Consider the following 16,242-nt stretch of genomic DNA (forward strand, 5'->3'; position numbering starts at 1 on the left):
CTGTCAAGAGAATTTTGTAATTTAGTAGAAAGTGATGTGGATCTCATTGCTAATGTTTCTCCGCAATTGCAACAAAATTTGTGTAGTGATCAGTGGTTGTGTGCAAGAGCAACATTAGCACCAAGAAATGAAATTGTTAATAGGATCAACATTTACATTTGAAAGAATATTTTTCAATGGATATAAATAATTATAGATACGGAATTAAGTACTTCAGTACTGGAGTTTTTAAATTCACTTGAACTATCGGATGTACCGTCACATAAATGCTTATGCGTAATCTAGATACTCCTCGGCTATGCAATGGAACAAAGCTTCGGATAACAAAATTGGGACAGAACATACTTGGTGCTAATATTTTAACAGGTGTCGGTAAGGGAAATAGTGTTATAATACCTCAGACACCAATTATTCCCACTGACCTTCTATTCCAATTTAAAAAGGTTCAGTTTCCCGTCAAGCTTAGCTTTGGTGCTAATATTTTAACAGGTGTCGGTAAGGGAAATAGTGTTATAATACCTCAGACACAAATTATTCCCACTGACCTTCTATTCCAATTTAAAAGGGTTCAGTTTCCCGTCAAGCTTAGCATTGCTGTTACTATAAACAAGGCACAAGGACAAACATTACACGTAGCAGGTGTGCATTTAGAAAACCCATGCTTCTCTCATGGTCAACTTTATGTAGCCTGTTCACCTGTATCTAATGCCCAGAATTTACACATATTTGCACCCGACGGGAAAACTTATAACATTGTCTACAAAAATATCCTAGATTAATACTTTGTATTTTATTTTTTTAAATTGTTAGAATTCAGAATTATTTATTTTTGTTACGGTGAAATATATTTTACCATTTGTTTTTGCATTTCAATACGCATATTTTAAGGTGTTGAAACTTCATTGTCTGTAGTCATTTTTAAAAATTGTTGATCTCAGCGAAGCAATAAAATTTAGTTATCATTTTGTCTCATTTCTATTATTATACCCTTACCCTTTATCTCTCATACTTATTTAATGGCTCCACTGCGGGCGAAGCCGCGGATAAAAAGCTAGTATTTCTATATTTGAATGTATCTTTCGGCTTCATTTTCACATCGACCCACTTAATGGAAAGGAATAATCTAATATTTATATTTTTTTATTGATTTACATTTATTTTGTTCCTTTTTTGTATACTTTATCTTTAAATTTAATATAATTTTCAGATTACTAAAAAAAAGTAACAATATACATAAGCTCCGCCAGTTGCACGAACTCGTACTATTCTTATAACTCGCATGTAAGTAAATCTTTAGATGTTGTAGTGTATTAAGTCATTATTTGTTTTAAAACAAAAATTAAATACAATATGGGCTGGACTGACTTTAATACAACTCAGAGATGTTTCGAATTTTACAGTTAATCATATGTGACTTACGTACTTTAAAACAACAACAATTTCGCCATAGTTGTGAGCTTATGATAATGTTGGTTTTTTTAGTTGCATGTGTTTTTTGTTTTACATTTGTTTGTGGCTTGTTTTTTGGTATTTTTATTTTTTTTAAGAGATGTTTTTGCCTAAGTGCATTTTCTTCCCGTCGTTCGAATTATACATGTTTTTTTTTATTTTATTTAAATTAATTAAACAAAAAATATTGTAAATAGTTTAAATTAAACATAACAAATAATTATGAAATATTATTTTAAAATAATTTTTTATAAACGAAGTACAGAAATGGCATTTAGAATTCGTTTTCCGGTGCAAGGTCGAATCTTGGTGGGAAAGCCAATCCGTCAAGTTGTGGCCGTACGGACATCGCTCGGGGCTGTTAACACAGAGGATGAAAAAATAAGGAAATTTGTATAAAAATCAGTAGAATTAGAGTATGAAATAAATAATATAAAATTTTGAATTTGCGGATTTATTTGTATATAACTGCATATGTATGTATATGAAATTGGCACGACCATAGATATGCACGAGTGCATGTGTAGTGATTAGGAAGTCATTCTGATTTATTGATTGACTTTTCCTACTAAGTGAAATAATGGTATCAGTAGAGAGCAAACATTTTAATAAAGGATCGTCAAACATTTGGTGGGCGCAATGAGTGAGTACGTGTAGTATGATAAAGACTGCGCTAATGACTAATGCTCTAAAGACCACGAACTTCGTTTTAGGGAACATACAGAGGACGCATAACGAATATCATTCATTGACTTACAAATGTAATGAGAAGTAATTATTGGTCCAGCGTATTCTGGCGGCCACCTTTTGACGATGCCGGCTACAGTTTATACATACATATTTAATAATAAAAAAGTAGAATTATTCAAGATATTTTTGTTATTTTTATGTATTATTTCTTTTTTATCGAGGTAACGATGACTAATTCAACTAAACTTTTCTAAAAATTTTAAATTTTAATGTAGATTGCGTAAGATTTTTTAATTTTATTAATTATTCAGTTCATTCAATTTTCAGTTGTGGATGCTTATGAACTATAATTCTCTTTGCATTTGCTTCTCATGTGTTGTGTTTAATCACATCACCACTTTATCGCTGGATCATTGGCCAAGCCGTATTCAATTCTAATTGAACGCATGAGACGAAAAGCGAAATAACAAATAAATAAATAAATAGTGAATCAATAATTGAGATTTCAATATTCATTGGTTAAATGAAATTTTATTTAAAGCAAAATTAGAAAAGAATACTCACCGCTGGGCTGGCACCACGTCCAACTGATCCTGCACGTCCCTTAGCGCGGAATTTGCTGATAGCCTGTTCGGCCAAGTCAGCACGCTCCTCAGCTTCTTCGAGTTCTTGCTGTGCCTTGCGGAATTTGGCCAAGTTAAGGGCAGCAATTTCTTCGGCTTCCTCGATTTGCCTCTTGTAGGTCTTGATCTTTTGTTGCAGTTTATCTACCAAGTCTTGCATACGTTCGTGATTCTTACGATCTTCCTCAGATTGGAAGCTCAATTCCTTGATACGACGTTCAGATTTACGCAGATTCTTTTGGGCATCAGCATGTCTTCTCTGTTCACCATCCAATTCGTTCTCTAACTCGCGAACACGTTGTTCCAATTTTTGGATAGCCTTCTTACCACCCTTCAGTGCGTTAGCTTCAGCCTCATCCAAACGGACTTGCAATTCCTTGATTTGTTGCTCCAAGGCCTTGCGCAGTTTCTCTTGGGTCTGTGCATGATCTTGTTCAGCGCGGAGTTCATCAGCAAGGCGGGCAGCATCAACCATAGCCTTCTTGGCTTTTTCTTCAGAATTCTTGGCTTCATTTAACAATTCGTCCAAATCGGAGTGGAGTGTTTGTAGTTCAGATTCCAATTTCCTCTTAGCCGCTGAGATAGAAGCATTTTGGGCGGAAACTTCATTAAGTTGTTCATGGGCATCGGCCAATTCTTGTTCGGCTTGGCGACGGCCACGATCGGCTTGCTCAAGCAGAGTGCGGGATTCCTCTAGTTCGTTCTGAAGGGCATTGGCACGGCGTTCGGAGATACCCAATTGCTCGCGAGCATCATCGCGGGCTCTCTGTTCTTCTTCAAGGGCGGTTTGAATATCCTTAAGCTGTTGTTGGTAACGTTTTATGTTCTTCTGGGCCTCGGCGTTAGCCTAAATTATTATTAAAGTATATATAATTCAACAAATTATTATTGAACCCTTTGCATCGCTATTTGTATATACCATACCTTGTTAGCATGATCCAGGGCAATTTCCAGCTCATTAATATCGGCTTCCAACTTCTTTTTCATGCGTAGCGCCTCAGCCTTACCCTTTGCTTCGGCTTCAAGAGAGGCTTGCATGGAATCGAGAGCGCGTTGATGATTCTTCCTGGTGTTTTCGAATTCTTCTTCCTTTTCTTGAATGCGGCGGTCGATTTCTTGACGGACCTGTGATAATTCCAATTGTGCGCGCAAAACCTTGTTTTCTTCCTGTTCCAAGGCGGCCTCAGCTTCCTCTAGTGCAGCTTGAAGTTCATCCTTTTCAGCTTCCAAGCGTTTGCGTGCCTTTTCGATTTCATGAATGTTACGGCCACCTTCGCCGATTTGGTCTAGAAGATCCTTAACCTCATCAGCAAGATTCTTGTTTTCACGACGAACGGCTTCCAACTGTTCTTGTCCTTCTTCGTAAGCACCCTTGAGACGGAACAATTCGGTGGAATAGTTGCGACATTCCTTTTGTGAAGCATCCAGTTCAGCAGCCAAGTCATCAACCTTAAGTTTCCATTCACCAATAATCTTATCAAATGCCTTCTGTTTCTTTTCGGCAGCATTAGCAATAGCGTTGGCACGATCGACTTCCAATTGCAAATCTTCTACTTCAGTAGCCAAGCGTTGCTTAGTCTTCTCGAGACCAATGCATTTCTGGTTGAGAGATTCAATGGTTTCCTCAGCCTCAGCCAAGCGAGCTTGCAATTTCCTCTTAGCTTCTTCTAATTCTTCAGAACGAGCAACACCATCCGATTCGTATTTGCTACGCCATACTTGAGCCTCAGCGTTGGCTTTGCTGAGTTGACGTTGCAAATCAGCTTTGCCCTCGGCTTCCTCTTCTACTTGCTCACGCAGATTGTCCAGGTCGTGTTCCAGGTTTCGGAACTTGCCCAAGAGGGTGGCACGTTCGCGAGATTCTTCGTCAGCCAAACGTTTAGTATCTTCCAATTGGGTGGTCAAGGATATCTTGATTTTGGACAATTGTGACACCTGCGATTCTGCTTCCTCCAGTTGACGCAACAGATCGGAGTTTTCGATCGACAACTTCTTCTTGGAGGCATCAAAATCATTGAGGGTGCGGTTGGTTTCGTCCAATTTACCTTGAACTTCATTCAAGGTGTGTTGTAATTGCTTAGCAATCTTTTCTTGGGCAGCCTAAATAATGAACAAAAATATGTTATGCTCCATGGACGGAAGTTATAAAGTCATAATATATTTAGTATATATAAAAAATAGTGACGTTTTGTGTGTACTGTACAATTAGTAGCGGTGCATTTATTATCAAAGAAAAGTTAGAGTGATAGATATTTAAGGTTTCAGGCGAAATCTAAAAAACAAGCTTGTCAATGCTTATTTTAACGATCGGCGCTGCTTAAGAAGCATAATCCTCAATACTGTTTTTTACTTCAAATTTGCTATTCTTTGCGCTCAGCAGAGAATGGATAGATATGTCACTTAATCCTTGAGTGTATATTCTTTAATAGCAAAAATACATTTAATTTAAGAAAAAAGCAAAACTACAGAAAATATACAATCGATAATTTCAGCATAATTACAGCAGCAGCAATGCGTAAACAAAATCTTTGAATATATAGAATATCTTTAGTCTGTATACCTTCTCGTTGGTAAGGTGGTCGACACCAGCGCGGAGATCGTTCAATTGAGCGTAGTATTCGTTCTTCTCCTTTTCAGCCCTAGATTATGTGAATAATAAAGTAGAGTTGGATATGGTTAATTTTGTGTTAAATTATGCATGGAGACTTGACTTAAAGAGATACATAGAGAACCAAGAAAGTATATTGCTTTGGTAGAAAATCATATGCGATACTAATAGCAGTAAACGTGCTGCAGAAGACCTTCAATTGGAATTGATTGTGTCTTATACCTACTACAAAACACCGCAGAAATATTTAAATTTATTATTCGAATTTTACAAATGTTAGATTTTTTGTGGGTATCTGGGTCTATATATACATATGTGTGTAATTGTTGTTGAGGATAATTGTGGGGATAGTACAGTAATCGGAGAGTAGTGCCCAAATGGCTTGAAGTAGTTTTACGACACATTACCTTATCGCGAGCCAGTTGATCGCAGGCGGAACGAGTTTGATTTAACTCATTGTGGCAAGTCTGGCGATCGTGTTCAGCCCTGTTATTATTATAAAAAATATTTCATTAATAATAAATGTTACGAAATTTGACTAACACGTATATGTCAATCCAATAGAAGATTTGCACGGACGCTCAACATTTATGCAAAAAACATAACAAAAATGACATCGTATAAAAGAAGCCTGAAAATGTATCTCAAAATCATAATCTACACTAAAATTTACTTACTTAGCCTTTAGTTTGTTAAGTTGATCAACTTGTTCGGCCATTTCAGCGACAGCATCGTTGTGCTTCTTGCGCAAGTTGGCCAAAGTGGACTCGTGCTGAATGTTGGCTTCTTCCAAATCACGACGCAATTTGCTGAGTTCGGCTTCGCGTTTCTTATTGAGCTCAATTTGGGCTGATGTGGCACCACCGGCTTCTTCCAAGCGCTCTCCCAATTCTTCCAATTCACGAGCCAAATCAGCGCGTTGCTTTTCAGCTTTAGCGCGGGCTTGACGTTCAGCTTCAACTTCTTCTTCCAATTCTTCGATGCGGGCTTGCAATTCCTTGATTTGACGTTGATGTTTACCAACACCAACCTGTTCATCTTCCAGTTTGGCGGTAATTGAAGACAATTCTTTGTCCTTGCGTTGAATGGTCTGTTCCAGTTCCTTTTTGTTGCGTTCCAAATCGGATACGGCTTCCTGGGTAAGTTTCAAATCTCCCTCAACCTTGCGTTTGGCCTTTTCAACATCTCCACGTAGTTTCTTCTCACGTTCCAATGAATCTTCCAATTCATCAAGAGTCTGTTCGAGTTTAGCCTTAACCTTGTTCAAGTGATTGATTTTGTCTTCAGCAGCTTGGAGTTCCTCGCCAGTCTTCTGGTTTGTCTCACCCTGCATCTTCTTCTCCTTGTTCAACTTATTTATGAGTTCATCTTGGTGGGCGATCTCATCATTCAAGTTACGGATTTGGTGATCCTTAGTAGCCTTATCTTGTTCGGCCTTCTGAACACTCAATTCGAGATCTTCAATGTCCTTCTTTAGGCCAGAGATTTCTTGATCAGCCTTTTTCTTTTGTTGGAACAATTGGTTACGGGCATCCTCTTCTTGGCTCAAACGATCTTGGATATCCTATTGAGCAATTTATAATGTGTTGAAAACAAAGTAAAAAATTAATAGCTATTATTTTTTTCAACAAAAACACCATATAGATGCTGTGGTTATAATTTGACTGGCAACGCTCGATGTATTTTTCAAAAAAAGTAAAAAATTAATAGCTATTATTTTTTTCAACAAAAACACCATATAGATGCTGTGGTTATAATTTGACTGGCAACGCTCGATGTATTTTTCAAAAAAAAGCGTTGTAAGCAACTATTTTTAGCAAAACACATAAATTTGTCAATTTATCACATTAGAATAATTATTATTAAAATTGTAATTGCTTCTAAAATTTAGCAACTACACGGGAAAAGTATCGTAATATAAAATGGCAAAATTATTTCTTGATTCACGTTTTGATCTGATGCGGCAAAGGGATATTAATTAATTTTTAGTTTTTTTTATTAATTTGTAATTTGCCTTTGATAATGGTGTTTTGATTGCCGTGCTTAATAAATGGCGACTGCACATATACATATATCCTTTACGAACTAAAATTAATTTTACTAATTAAGATGGAAGCTTACAAATTGAGTTTGTATTCTAACATTACCTATTTGAAATCTATATTTATATTTTTTAATTTGTGTTAAATTACTAAACGAACTAATTAGTTCAAGGTAAAATATTTCAAGGACGAATATGATTGGTTTTGAGTTTTGGCATCAATAAGGGAAACTATTTTACTTACACGCAATTGGTTCTCGAGATCGTTCTTTTGGGCAGTCAATTTAGCGTTTCTCTCCTGGAAATCCTGCAATTGACCCTTCTCACCGGACAGCGAATCCAAAAGGGCAGTCTTTTCAGCCAACAGCTTAGCATTGAGGGCTTCCAATTCTTTGCGTACTTTCACTTCAGCAGCATGCAATTCTTCAGCCTTCTTAGCCTTCTCTTCTAGACGCTGTAATTCGAATGAATCAAAAGGAATTGAGGGTGTTTTAATGTCGGTTGTTAAATTTCCGTTATCTTGGGTTGCAGAAGAAGATGGTGAAGTGACGGCGTTAATGACTACATCTTCAATCGGTGCAGAAATGGAAGAGGTTTCGTGTGTAGCCTCAGCCACAGCCACAGTAGGCTGATAATTTAAATTTGCTCCTACATCATTTTCTACGGGTGATACTTCGGCTTTAGCCGACTCTGCTTCACCAGTGTTGACAGGAGGAGTGATCGCCTTTTTAGACTTCTTTACCTTTTTTTCATCAGCCATAGTATACGTAGGCACTTAAAGTGGATTTTCTACAACGTAACTAAAGAAGTAGATTGTCGAAGAATAATTGCTTAGCAATAACACAATCGTAATAATAGCGTAATCGTAAAAATTTTAAACAACAGTTATTTCGCATGAGCTATCAGATATTATGGCTTTCAATTTGTTAAATGGGATACAAAAGTTTTCACTTGTTATCTCGTTCTATCTTTTGTCTCAAAAGTGTTGTCTACCACAAATTAACTGTTCTCAGTATATTATTGTATTATAATTAATTCGTTATTAAATTTTCACTTAAATTTATATAAATGGTTGAAATTCCAAAAAAAAGCTTTGGATTCGATATGATTTCGTTGTGCTCAGCGAGTGAACTGAATTGCGCCACGACGAGTTTAGACAACTAGGTCCGACTAGCTACTGGTTAATGGCTGGAATGATGATAAGTGCAGCACCAATGAGCAATTCGGCATGAGCTCACATAAGAAATTATTTCAATTCGATTATAATTTCAACTACCTATGAGTACATTCCTAAAAAATACATTCATACGTACTATTTATTCATGCTGACTGATCTTTTGTAAACGTATGTGTTTGGGTAAATAAATTTAGCAACGCCCCGAATATGATCGAATCGAAGATTCTGCGAACAGCTTGTCTTCTACACACTAATAAATCTGATATTTATGCACCGCAACGGTAACATTAACATGATCGCAAATATACAAATATCGGCTAGGGTGGTATTCATAATTTTTTATTTGATTTCCCGTAAAAGTCACGCCAGAGAGGCACAGAGAGATTAATACATGTACAACCATCAATGATATGGCACAGGTGTTGTGCAACAAAAATCGTGCACCATGCAAATTTAGGTCTAGAGATGTATGTAGGTAGATGTGTTGCTTTGAATATTATTTATTATTGCTGCTGCCACTAACATCATCGCTCTTTTGGGCGTCTTAGCCAAGATGACAAACAACTCCTCAGTTAGTCGCCTGCTTGTTTCATTATGCCAATATGCATAAGTTGGCTAAATTATTTTGATGAGAATTCAATTAGAACACCTATTAATAAACTTTCTAAAATAAAAATTCGATTGCCTGTTTTCTTATTCAATATTTCATTAATCATGCTAATGATGAGTTGAGTGGTGTTAGATTTTTACAGCTGCTGCAGCTGCTGCACAAATACATATTTACAAATAACATTTTCAATAAATTTGTTCAAGTATATACATGTGTTAACGGCATATGAATACGTACATATTTATTTTCGCTGGTATTTGTGCACATATTTCAATTATTGCAAATCATTTTTTGTAGCAGTGAAAATAAAGAACCAAACAATACTATGCCAAAGCATGTCTTGTACGGGAGGACACGAATTGTAAGAAAATATATGCATGTGTAGATGTTCGTCCGAAATCGTAGATAAAAATGGTTTCAAGTTTTAGGAGCTATTAGAAAAAGAAATGGCCATTACATTTATCCACGCCATGGTTTCAACTCGAATGTACCTCTGATCAATTTATTTGGTGTGAATGTATGTGCCCATGCATTGGCAAATACATAGGCATCACAGAGAACTTATGTATACGAGTGATTTGATGCTACTTAAACTCTAAATATATCTACTTGTTGTTGAAATCAGTCATTTCTCATGAACTCATAAATTAATACAAGTAGGCAAAATGTTTTCAATTCTTCAACAAGCAATTTGGTACGCAGGGGCGTATGAGTAACACCAATTAGAAACGTACTATGTATATGTGGCATGTGATAGTCATTTATATAAAGCACTTACAGATTTGATGGGCGGCTGTTTATTCGCTTTTATATTGCTAGATTTACGAAGTCAAAATACATATACATATGGTCTAAACATATGCCTACATACAATTATAAAATTGAATCATGTGTGTAAATACATGAGCACTAATTATGTGAACACACTTGCCAACATTGTCAGAAATGTAAGCCAAAAGGCCAAACGTTCTGCAAAAGAAAAAAGAAATAGAGAAGGAAGTCGACAAGTCATTAGATCGTATTTTTAGATGCCTTTTTTGCTACTTTTTTTATGGCACTATTAAGTGGCGCACACATGAATTGCTGCCATAGACAAGAGTGATCAATTCCGACAGGTGCAACGACAGCAACATGAAAAATCTATATTTTCATATTTACAGACTGACGCAAAACTAAATCCGCTTTATAAATAAGCACTGCCTTGCTATCCAACTCCATTTACGCAGTTATTAACTGTGAATTTAACACCGTCACCTGGATCTTCTGCTACTCCATTATCTGCTATAATTATGGTTTTTTGTTTTTACTTACAGCAATCTCATCCTCAACGCGGGTAACGTTGAGTAGAGGCTTGATCTTCTGCCACAATTTGTACCATGGCCATGTGCGGAGTTGAAGGTATTTGCGCAAGTTGCGTTGTACAACTTTGAGGGCCAAGCGTTGTTCTTGCAATTTCTTGAAGTTCCTACGGGCCAAGTAACCACGAGCCCATCCTTGCATCCATGACATGATTTTGCCGAGACGCTCATCACGGAATTCTTCCATCTGACCCAAGACACCAGCGCGGAAGAACACCTATTGTTTAAAATTTTCGATTGGAGTGGGGAAATGAAAATGTGATTAATATAATTGTATCTTTTGTGTATCGTTTTATGCCACATATGTCGCGGTAGACTTGAGCTGAACTGAAAGAAGATCTTTGGAGCCATTTGGACTTTATTATTTTTAATTCATGGCAGAAAATTTCTTTTAATGTAAATTAATTTAATTGACAGACAAAATAGTATTTTTTCAGTATATTTGTATAGATACAAATATATTTATTTACATATATATATTTGCAAACAGTCTATATGGTTACCTACAAGTATTCCATGCAACATTCTCTCAGTTCACCACTATTCTATTGTTTTTAAAAAGCGTTTACATATAAACGTATAGAATATATACATACATATATATTTATATCTTGGATATCAAGTAATATTGGAATTAAATGAACAAAGCATGGCAATGAAAACAGAACACGAGCGACTTTCGGAATAACAGCGTGGTTTATAAAGCATTAGATGAGTGAAAATTTACATTAATGACGACTAGAATATATTTATATGTATTTTATGTGTTTGTAAATACGACCGCAAACATTTACATATGTATTTAAAAATGAAATTGAATGAAGTGAAATTCAGTTGAAACCACATTGGGGTTTGTGATATACATACATAATGAGTGAAATCTACCAGGGTTACTTGTTGAACAATGATGTTCAGTTAATAATGAAATGTGCATACAAAATATATTTAGTTAATTTATGTGTAGAAATGACTATAAATGTTAGTGGTGTAACAAGTTTACTGGACAAGTGTGAGGATACTGACAAATACAAAGTATTATTTCATAATTTCATTTGTAACTTTTTTGGTTGGGTTTTTCGTTTATACATAATTGAAAAACACAATTCTGTTAAGGTTTAGTTTCATTTGCTTATTAAAAATTATGTTGATAATTTTGTACATTTTGACAAGAGACAAATTATTTAGACGCTTTATTACTGCATTGTTTGTTGTATTTTTCATTAATGTTTTATGGTACCTTGGTGTTACCCAAACGATATTGATCTTCTGGCAAGTCAATGTATTTAACAATGATTTCAGTGGCCTTCTTATCTTTCTCTACGCCAACCAAAAGTTTCGGGCACATGATCTTGTAGCTATACGAGCATTTGTAGGTAGGAGGATATGTATGTATGTGTGAAAGTGCAATTTTGTTGTGTGTAGATAAATTGATGTCGCGATGGTTTGTTTGGTTTGATCGGTGGTGGCATTTTAGATTGGACATTGTTGTTTTATTTTTAATTGGTGATTTTGGTGATGTGAAAATATGGGAATTCAATTAAAATATTAATAATTTTATAACTGCTAAAATTTATTCCAAGAAAAAAATTTTGATTATGTAAAAGGTAAGTCGATTTAAATTTATTAACATTTTCATAAAATAAGTTGTGTACCTAAATAAATATATACATTCTTCTACCAAAGCATTGTATATTGAATTATATATATAAACTTGCAGAAAGTAATAGTTTAAAAAAATCAATTGAAAGTATAAAAACCCTACAATTTCGAAAAATATTATGAATTATTATTTTCTTAACATTTAATTATAATCCCAATCATGAAGTAATTGATTTTGTGGTAAATGGATGTCGGGCTCATATAGGCTAATTATATCTGATACATTTGTACTTCATAAAATAAGAGTATGCAAGTTAATGTATATGCATATATGTTTAAGATATATGAAATGACTAGATTTGAATATTTTTTGCATGCTATAGAGCGCATACCGATGTACTTTAAAGCGATGGACATGCTTATTTTGGGAAAGTATCATACTACGTACTACTAGCAATAAATAATAGAACTAATAACAATGCTAATGAGAACATGCTGAACTCTTATAGCGTATATTGGGTATTTTGGATGTGTGTATTGAGGAACATGCTTTATGTGTATGGGTATGCTGAGGGACTTCCATAGGCCTCACTAGCATATATTAAAATGTGTACGTATGTGAAGTAACCTCTGCAATTATACTAATTATTTTGGTAAATTCAGAGTTTACTGTATGTAATGTGGATGCTTTGAATTTGCAAAAGCCTGTACCAACAATATGTGAATTTGATAATGTAACTATATATGTATTTATACTTATGCGGAATTGTGTGGCACTTTATTTTTATTTTTTGTGAAAAATTGGATTCGTGCCTTAGTGTTACCCAAACGGTATTGATCTTCATCTAATTCAGTAGATTCGATCAGAATCTTACTGGCTTTTTTTGGATCTTCCAAGTCTTTGATGCCTCTTGGGTTCAGGATTTGGTAGCTGTTGGTATGTATACATGTGTAGTTGTAGTGGATATTGGAAATGGTTAATTTTTTGTTTAAGGTTCATTTTAAATGTCAGGTTTAAAAGTATGTATGTAATTCAAAATATATTTTAGTAAAAAGAAATAAAAAATTATATAAAGGGTATATTTATAATTTATTTAAAAAATTAAATATATGGAAAATTATAAAAGGCCATCATAGAATTATAAATAATTTAATAAAAAGTAGTTGCCATTGTATTGATTAATGCATTCAATGATGATGAAGATTGAACTCATTTTGAAGGAATCTCAAAATTTAAATTTTGAGATGAGTTTTTGCACATTCCTTGGAATATATGGGATTTTTGTGTTTGTATATATTTGCAAAGGGGTGAAAACATAATTAATTTCCATACATGCTTAATATTGCTTTTAAATATGAAAACAAACTATTAACTGTAATAAAAAACATATGTTGTTTAAACATTTAAATGTAAATACAGTTTGTGGATCATTCTTGAGATAAAATGAAGAACCATGCCTTTGTATGACCAAGACGATATAGATCTGGATCAAGAGCTGTGGATTCAATAAGAATTTTAGAACATTTTTTCGGATCTTCCATTCCGCTAATGTCCTTTGGATTCAAAATTTGATATCTGCGTTGAGGGAAGATTTGTTGAAACAATAAAAAAAATTTAAGTATATTTGAAGTATTTTTTGTTGTATAGTGTATTGCTGTTATATTGTTTTGTAAACATTGTGTGTCGTGGGAGTGGAATATATATGTGAATTTCCATTTTGTGTTGCAATAGTACATGCCAATTAAAATCAAATTAAGACAAGTAAAGAGTAAATAAAATTTTGGCTTTCTTATGTATAATATACATATGTTTACATCTACAAGGAATATCAATGCGTGAGTCACAAATGCAAAGACGTCTAATGCCAATTAGTGTAAGCTTATCATATCATTTCGAACTTCATATCAGTAACTCTATTATGGTAAATTGCATATGTATATTTAAATTTTGGTTTCATTCATGCCTTTGTGTGACCCAGCCGATAAAGATCTTCATCCAACCCCGTGCTCTCAATAAGAATCTTTGAGGCCTTTTTGTCGTCAGACACTTCCTTAATTCCACGGGGATTAAGGATTTGATACCTGTGAAAGTAGTAGTGTTTATTTTAAATAGCAATTTAAACAAAATTCCTACTGTCCATACGATGTTGAGGTAATCGTTACAATATGTATGTATATCAATTTGTTTTGTACCAGTGGTAGATAATTACATACGAGGCAAATATTGAACAAGAAAATCCAATATGAAATGTTTGATAATGTCAACGCTATATTGAATTTGTTGTAATATCTTAAAAGATTGTATATGTTTTCAAAAAGTGTTCAAGTTTACTCAATACAAAATTCGGGGAGGATCAAGTTAAGAAATGCATCATGCTATTGGATCTAAACAGTCTTATAAGGGTTATACAATTTCTTGAGTATATATTTATAAAAAATGTTTGGAAAAATCTTTCAAACAACACAATAAATATTAAACGATTACTATGCAGGTCTACCAATAACGAATATTATTTATTTATATGCGTCTATATTATGTATTATATATGTATATAGACATACGATGTACAATCAATGATCTGTCAAAGGATATCCAAATTTAAAATATCACGGAACAAAAGTATAACATTAATATGATACGAATTAATCATATAAGAAATTATAAACGTTTATGGATTATCTTGGGGGCAATTGGTAAATTAAACATTTCACTACATAAGTACATATGTACATATATTAAATATGAATTGGATATGTATAACGTGTACTACAAGTATTTTTTGGGGTAAATAATAATACTTATATAACTCATTGCTAATGAGAAATACTAATTTTGGATAAGAATAATATGTGTGTACAACAATACCATAAGTCATTAAACGTTCGTGCAATATTGATGGGCTGGTGAAGTTTTCACTTATAGAGACGAAGAGGACGAGAGAGATAACGCAACGCAAATGGGATTGTAATACAGAAAATGACATGTACAGAGGAAAACAAATCTGGTGTATTAAAATCTACATTAGGTCGCACTTTAAACGCTTTTTATGAATAAGGGAAGTATCAAAACAGATAATTTAAATTAGCCGCCTGCCTTAGTATGACCAATACGGTACATGTCGGGATCCAATCCCACAGATTCCAAACACTTGGCAGCTGCATTCTTGGGTTGTTTCTCAGCGGCCATGATGGCTGGAGCCAAGATCATGTAACTAATTTCGGTAATTTTTGTATTCAAATGCAAAGAAAATAGGTACAAAAAATAGACAATATTTAATTAAAATAATAAATACTGGCTTTGAATTATTTATAATTTGTTTGTTAAGGTTGTATTTCAGTCGTACCTATAACTTCTAGTATTGACTAATATAAAACATACCTACATATTTATAATAATGAAATTTATCCATTTTTGTATAATAAGTATATCGATGAAAGGTTGATAGTGTGTAATGTAATGTAGCTACTATATTAAAAAAAACTTACCGCATCTTGAAATCAGCGTACACCATTCTGTTGGGGAAACCTTTGCGGCAAATACGGATACCTTCAAGTACACCGTTACATGTCAATTGGTGCATAACCAAGTGAGCATCTACAACACCAGGTTGTTTCATTTCATTAGGAATGATGCAACGCACGAAGTGAGGTTGTGTTGAACGCAAAGTGGTCATCAAGCTGTTCAACTGTTCCCTGTAAGCCGAAGAGACAGTAGCAAAGCCACCACCCTTCTTACCACGACCACCCTTTGATTGTTCAGCGCCACCAGATTGGCCTGGATGATCAGCGAAGATTTCGACCAACAACTTGTTCTGAGACTTCTTGAATTGATCGACCACAGTATCGTTCAATGGATCCTTGTTCTTTTCCAACCAACCGGTGATGTTATAAGCGACAACACCTGCATAATGGCCAATAGCGAAGTGGGCAGCTTGTTGGCCAGGCTTTGGTGGTTTCGGCTTCTGGAATGGTGCCGATTTGCCCAAGTGAGTGTTAACTAATTTGTCGGCGAATGTTTGATCGGTAGCCTTGGGGAACATAGACTCTTCTTCAAGGATGGATAAGATACCCATAGGCTATTTTATAA

The 16,242-nt window shown here is 34.6% G+C and overlaps 2 protein-coding genes across 18 annotated transcripts in view; one reads left to right on the plus strand and one right to left on the minus strand.

Annotated features, from left to right (window-relative positions):
- LOC125776853 (SAFB-like transcription modulator) overlaps positions 1–16,242 on the plus strand; it is a 502,085-nt gene that overhangs the window by 253,222 nt on the left and 232,621 nt on the right. The window lies entirely within an intron of this gene.
- LOC105229794 (myosin heavy chain, muscle) overlaps positions 1,125–16,242 on the minus strand; it is a 30,929-nt gene continuing 15,811 nt past the window's right edge. For 6 of the 17 annotated variants that reach the window (XM_029552944.2, XM_029552980.2, XM_011210434.4 and 3 more), the window contains 9 exons: positions 15,642–16,231; positions 11,794–11,911; positions 10,510–10,773; positions 7,656–7,865; positions 6,048–6,934; positions 5,323–5,401; positions 3,687–4,862; positions 2,704–3,609; positions 1,125–1,807 (listed from right to left, as the gene is read on the minus strand). In XM_029552944.2, the coding sequence (XP_029408804.1) occupies positions 1,724–1,807; positions 2,704–3,609; positions 3,687–4,862; positions 5,323–5,401; positions 6,048–6,934; positions 7,656–7,865; positions 10,510–10,773; positions 11,794–11,911; positions 15,642–16,231 (4,314 nt within the window). In that variant the 3' untranslated portion in view covers positions 1,125–1,723. Of the gene's footprint in view, positions 1,808–2,320; positions 2,574–2,703; positions 3,610–3,686; positions 4,863–5,322; positions 5,402–5,777; positions 5,857–6,047; positions 6,935–7,655; positions 7,866–10,509; positions 10,774–11,793; positions 11,912–12,968; positions 13,087–13,613; positions 13,732–14,119; positions 14,238–15,641; positions 16,232–16,242 lie in introns of those variants that run through there. The other 11 variants (XM_019991910.3, XM_011210410.4, XM_011210362.4 and 8 more) reach the window with 7 other exon arrangements.

The sequence above is a fragment of the Bactrocera dorsalis genome, chromosome 1 (assembly GCF_023373825.1).
Source record: "Bactrocera dorsalis isolate Fly_Bdor chromosome 1, ASM2337382v1, whole genome shotgun sequence".
Taxonomy (NCBI): domain Eukaryota; kingdom Metazoa; phylum Arthropoda; class Insecta; order Diptera; family Tephritidae; genus Bactrocera; species Bactrocera dorsalis.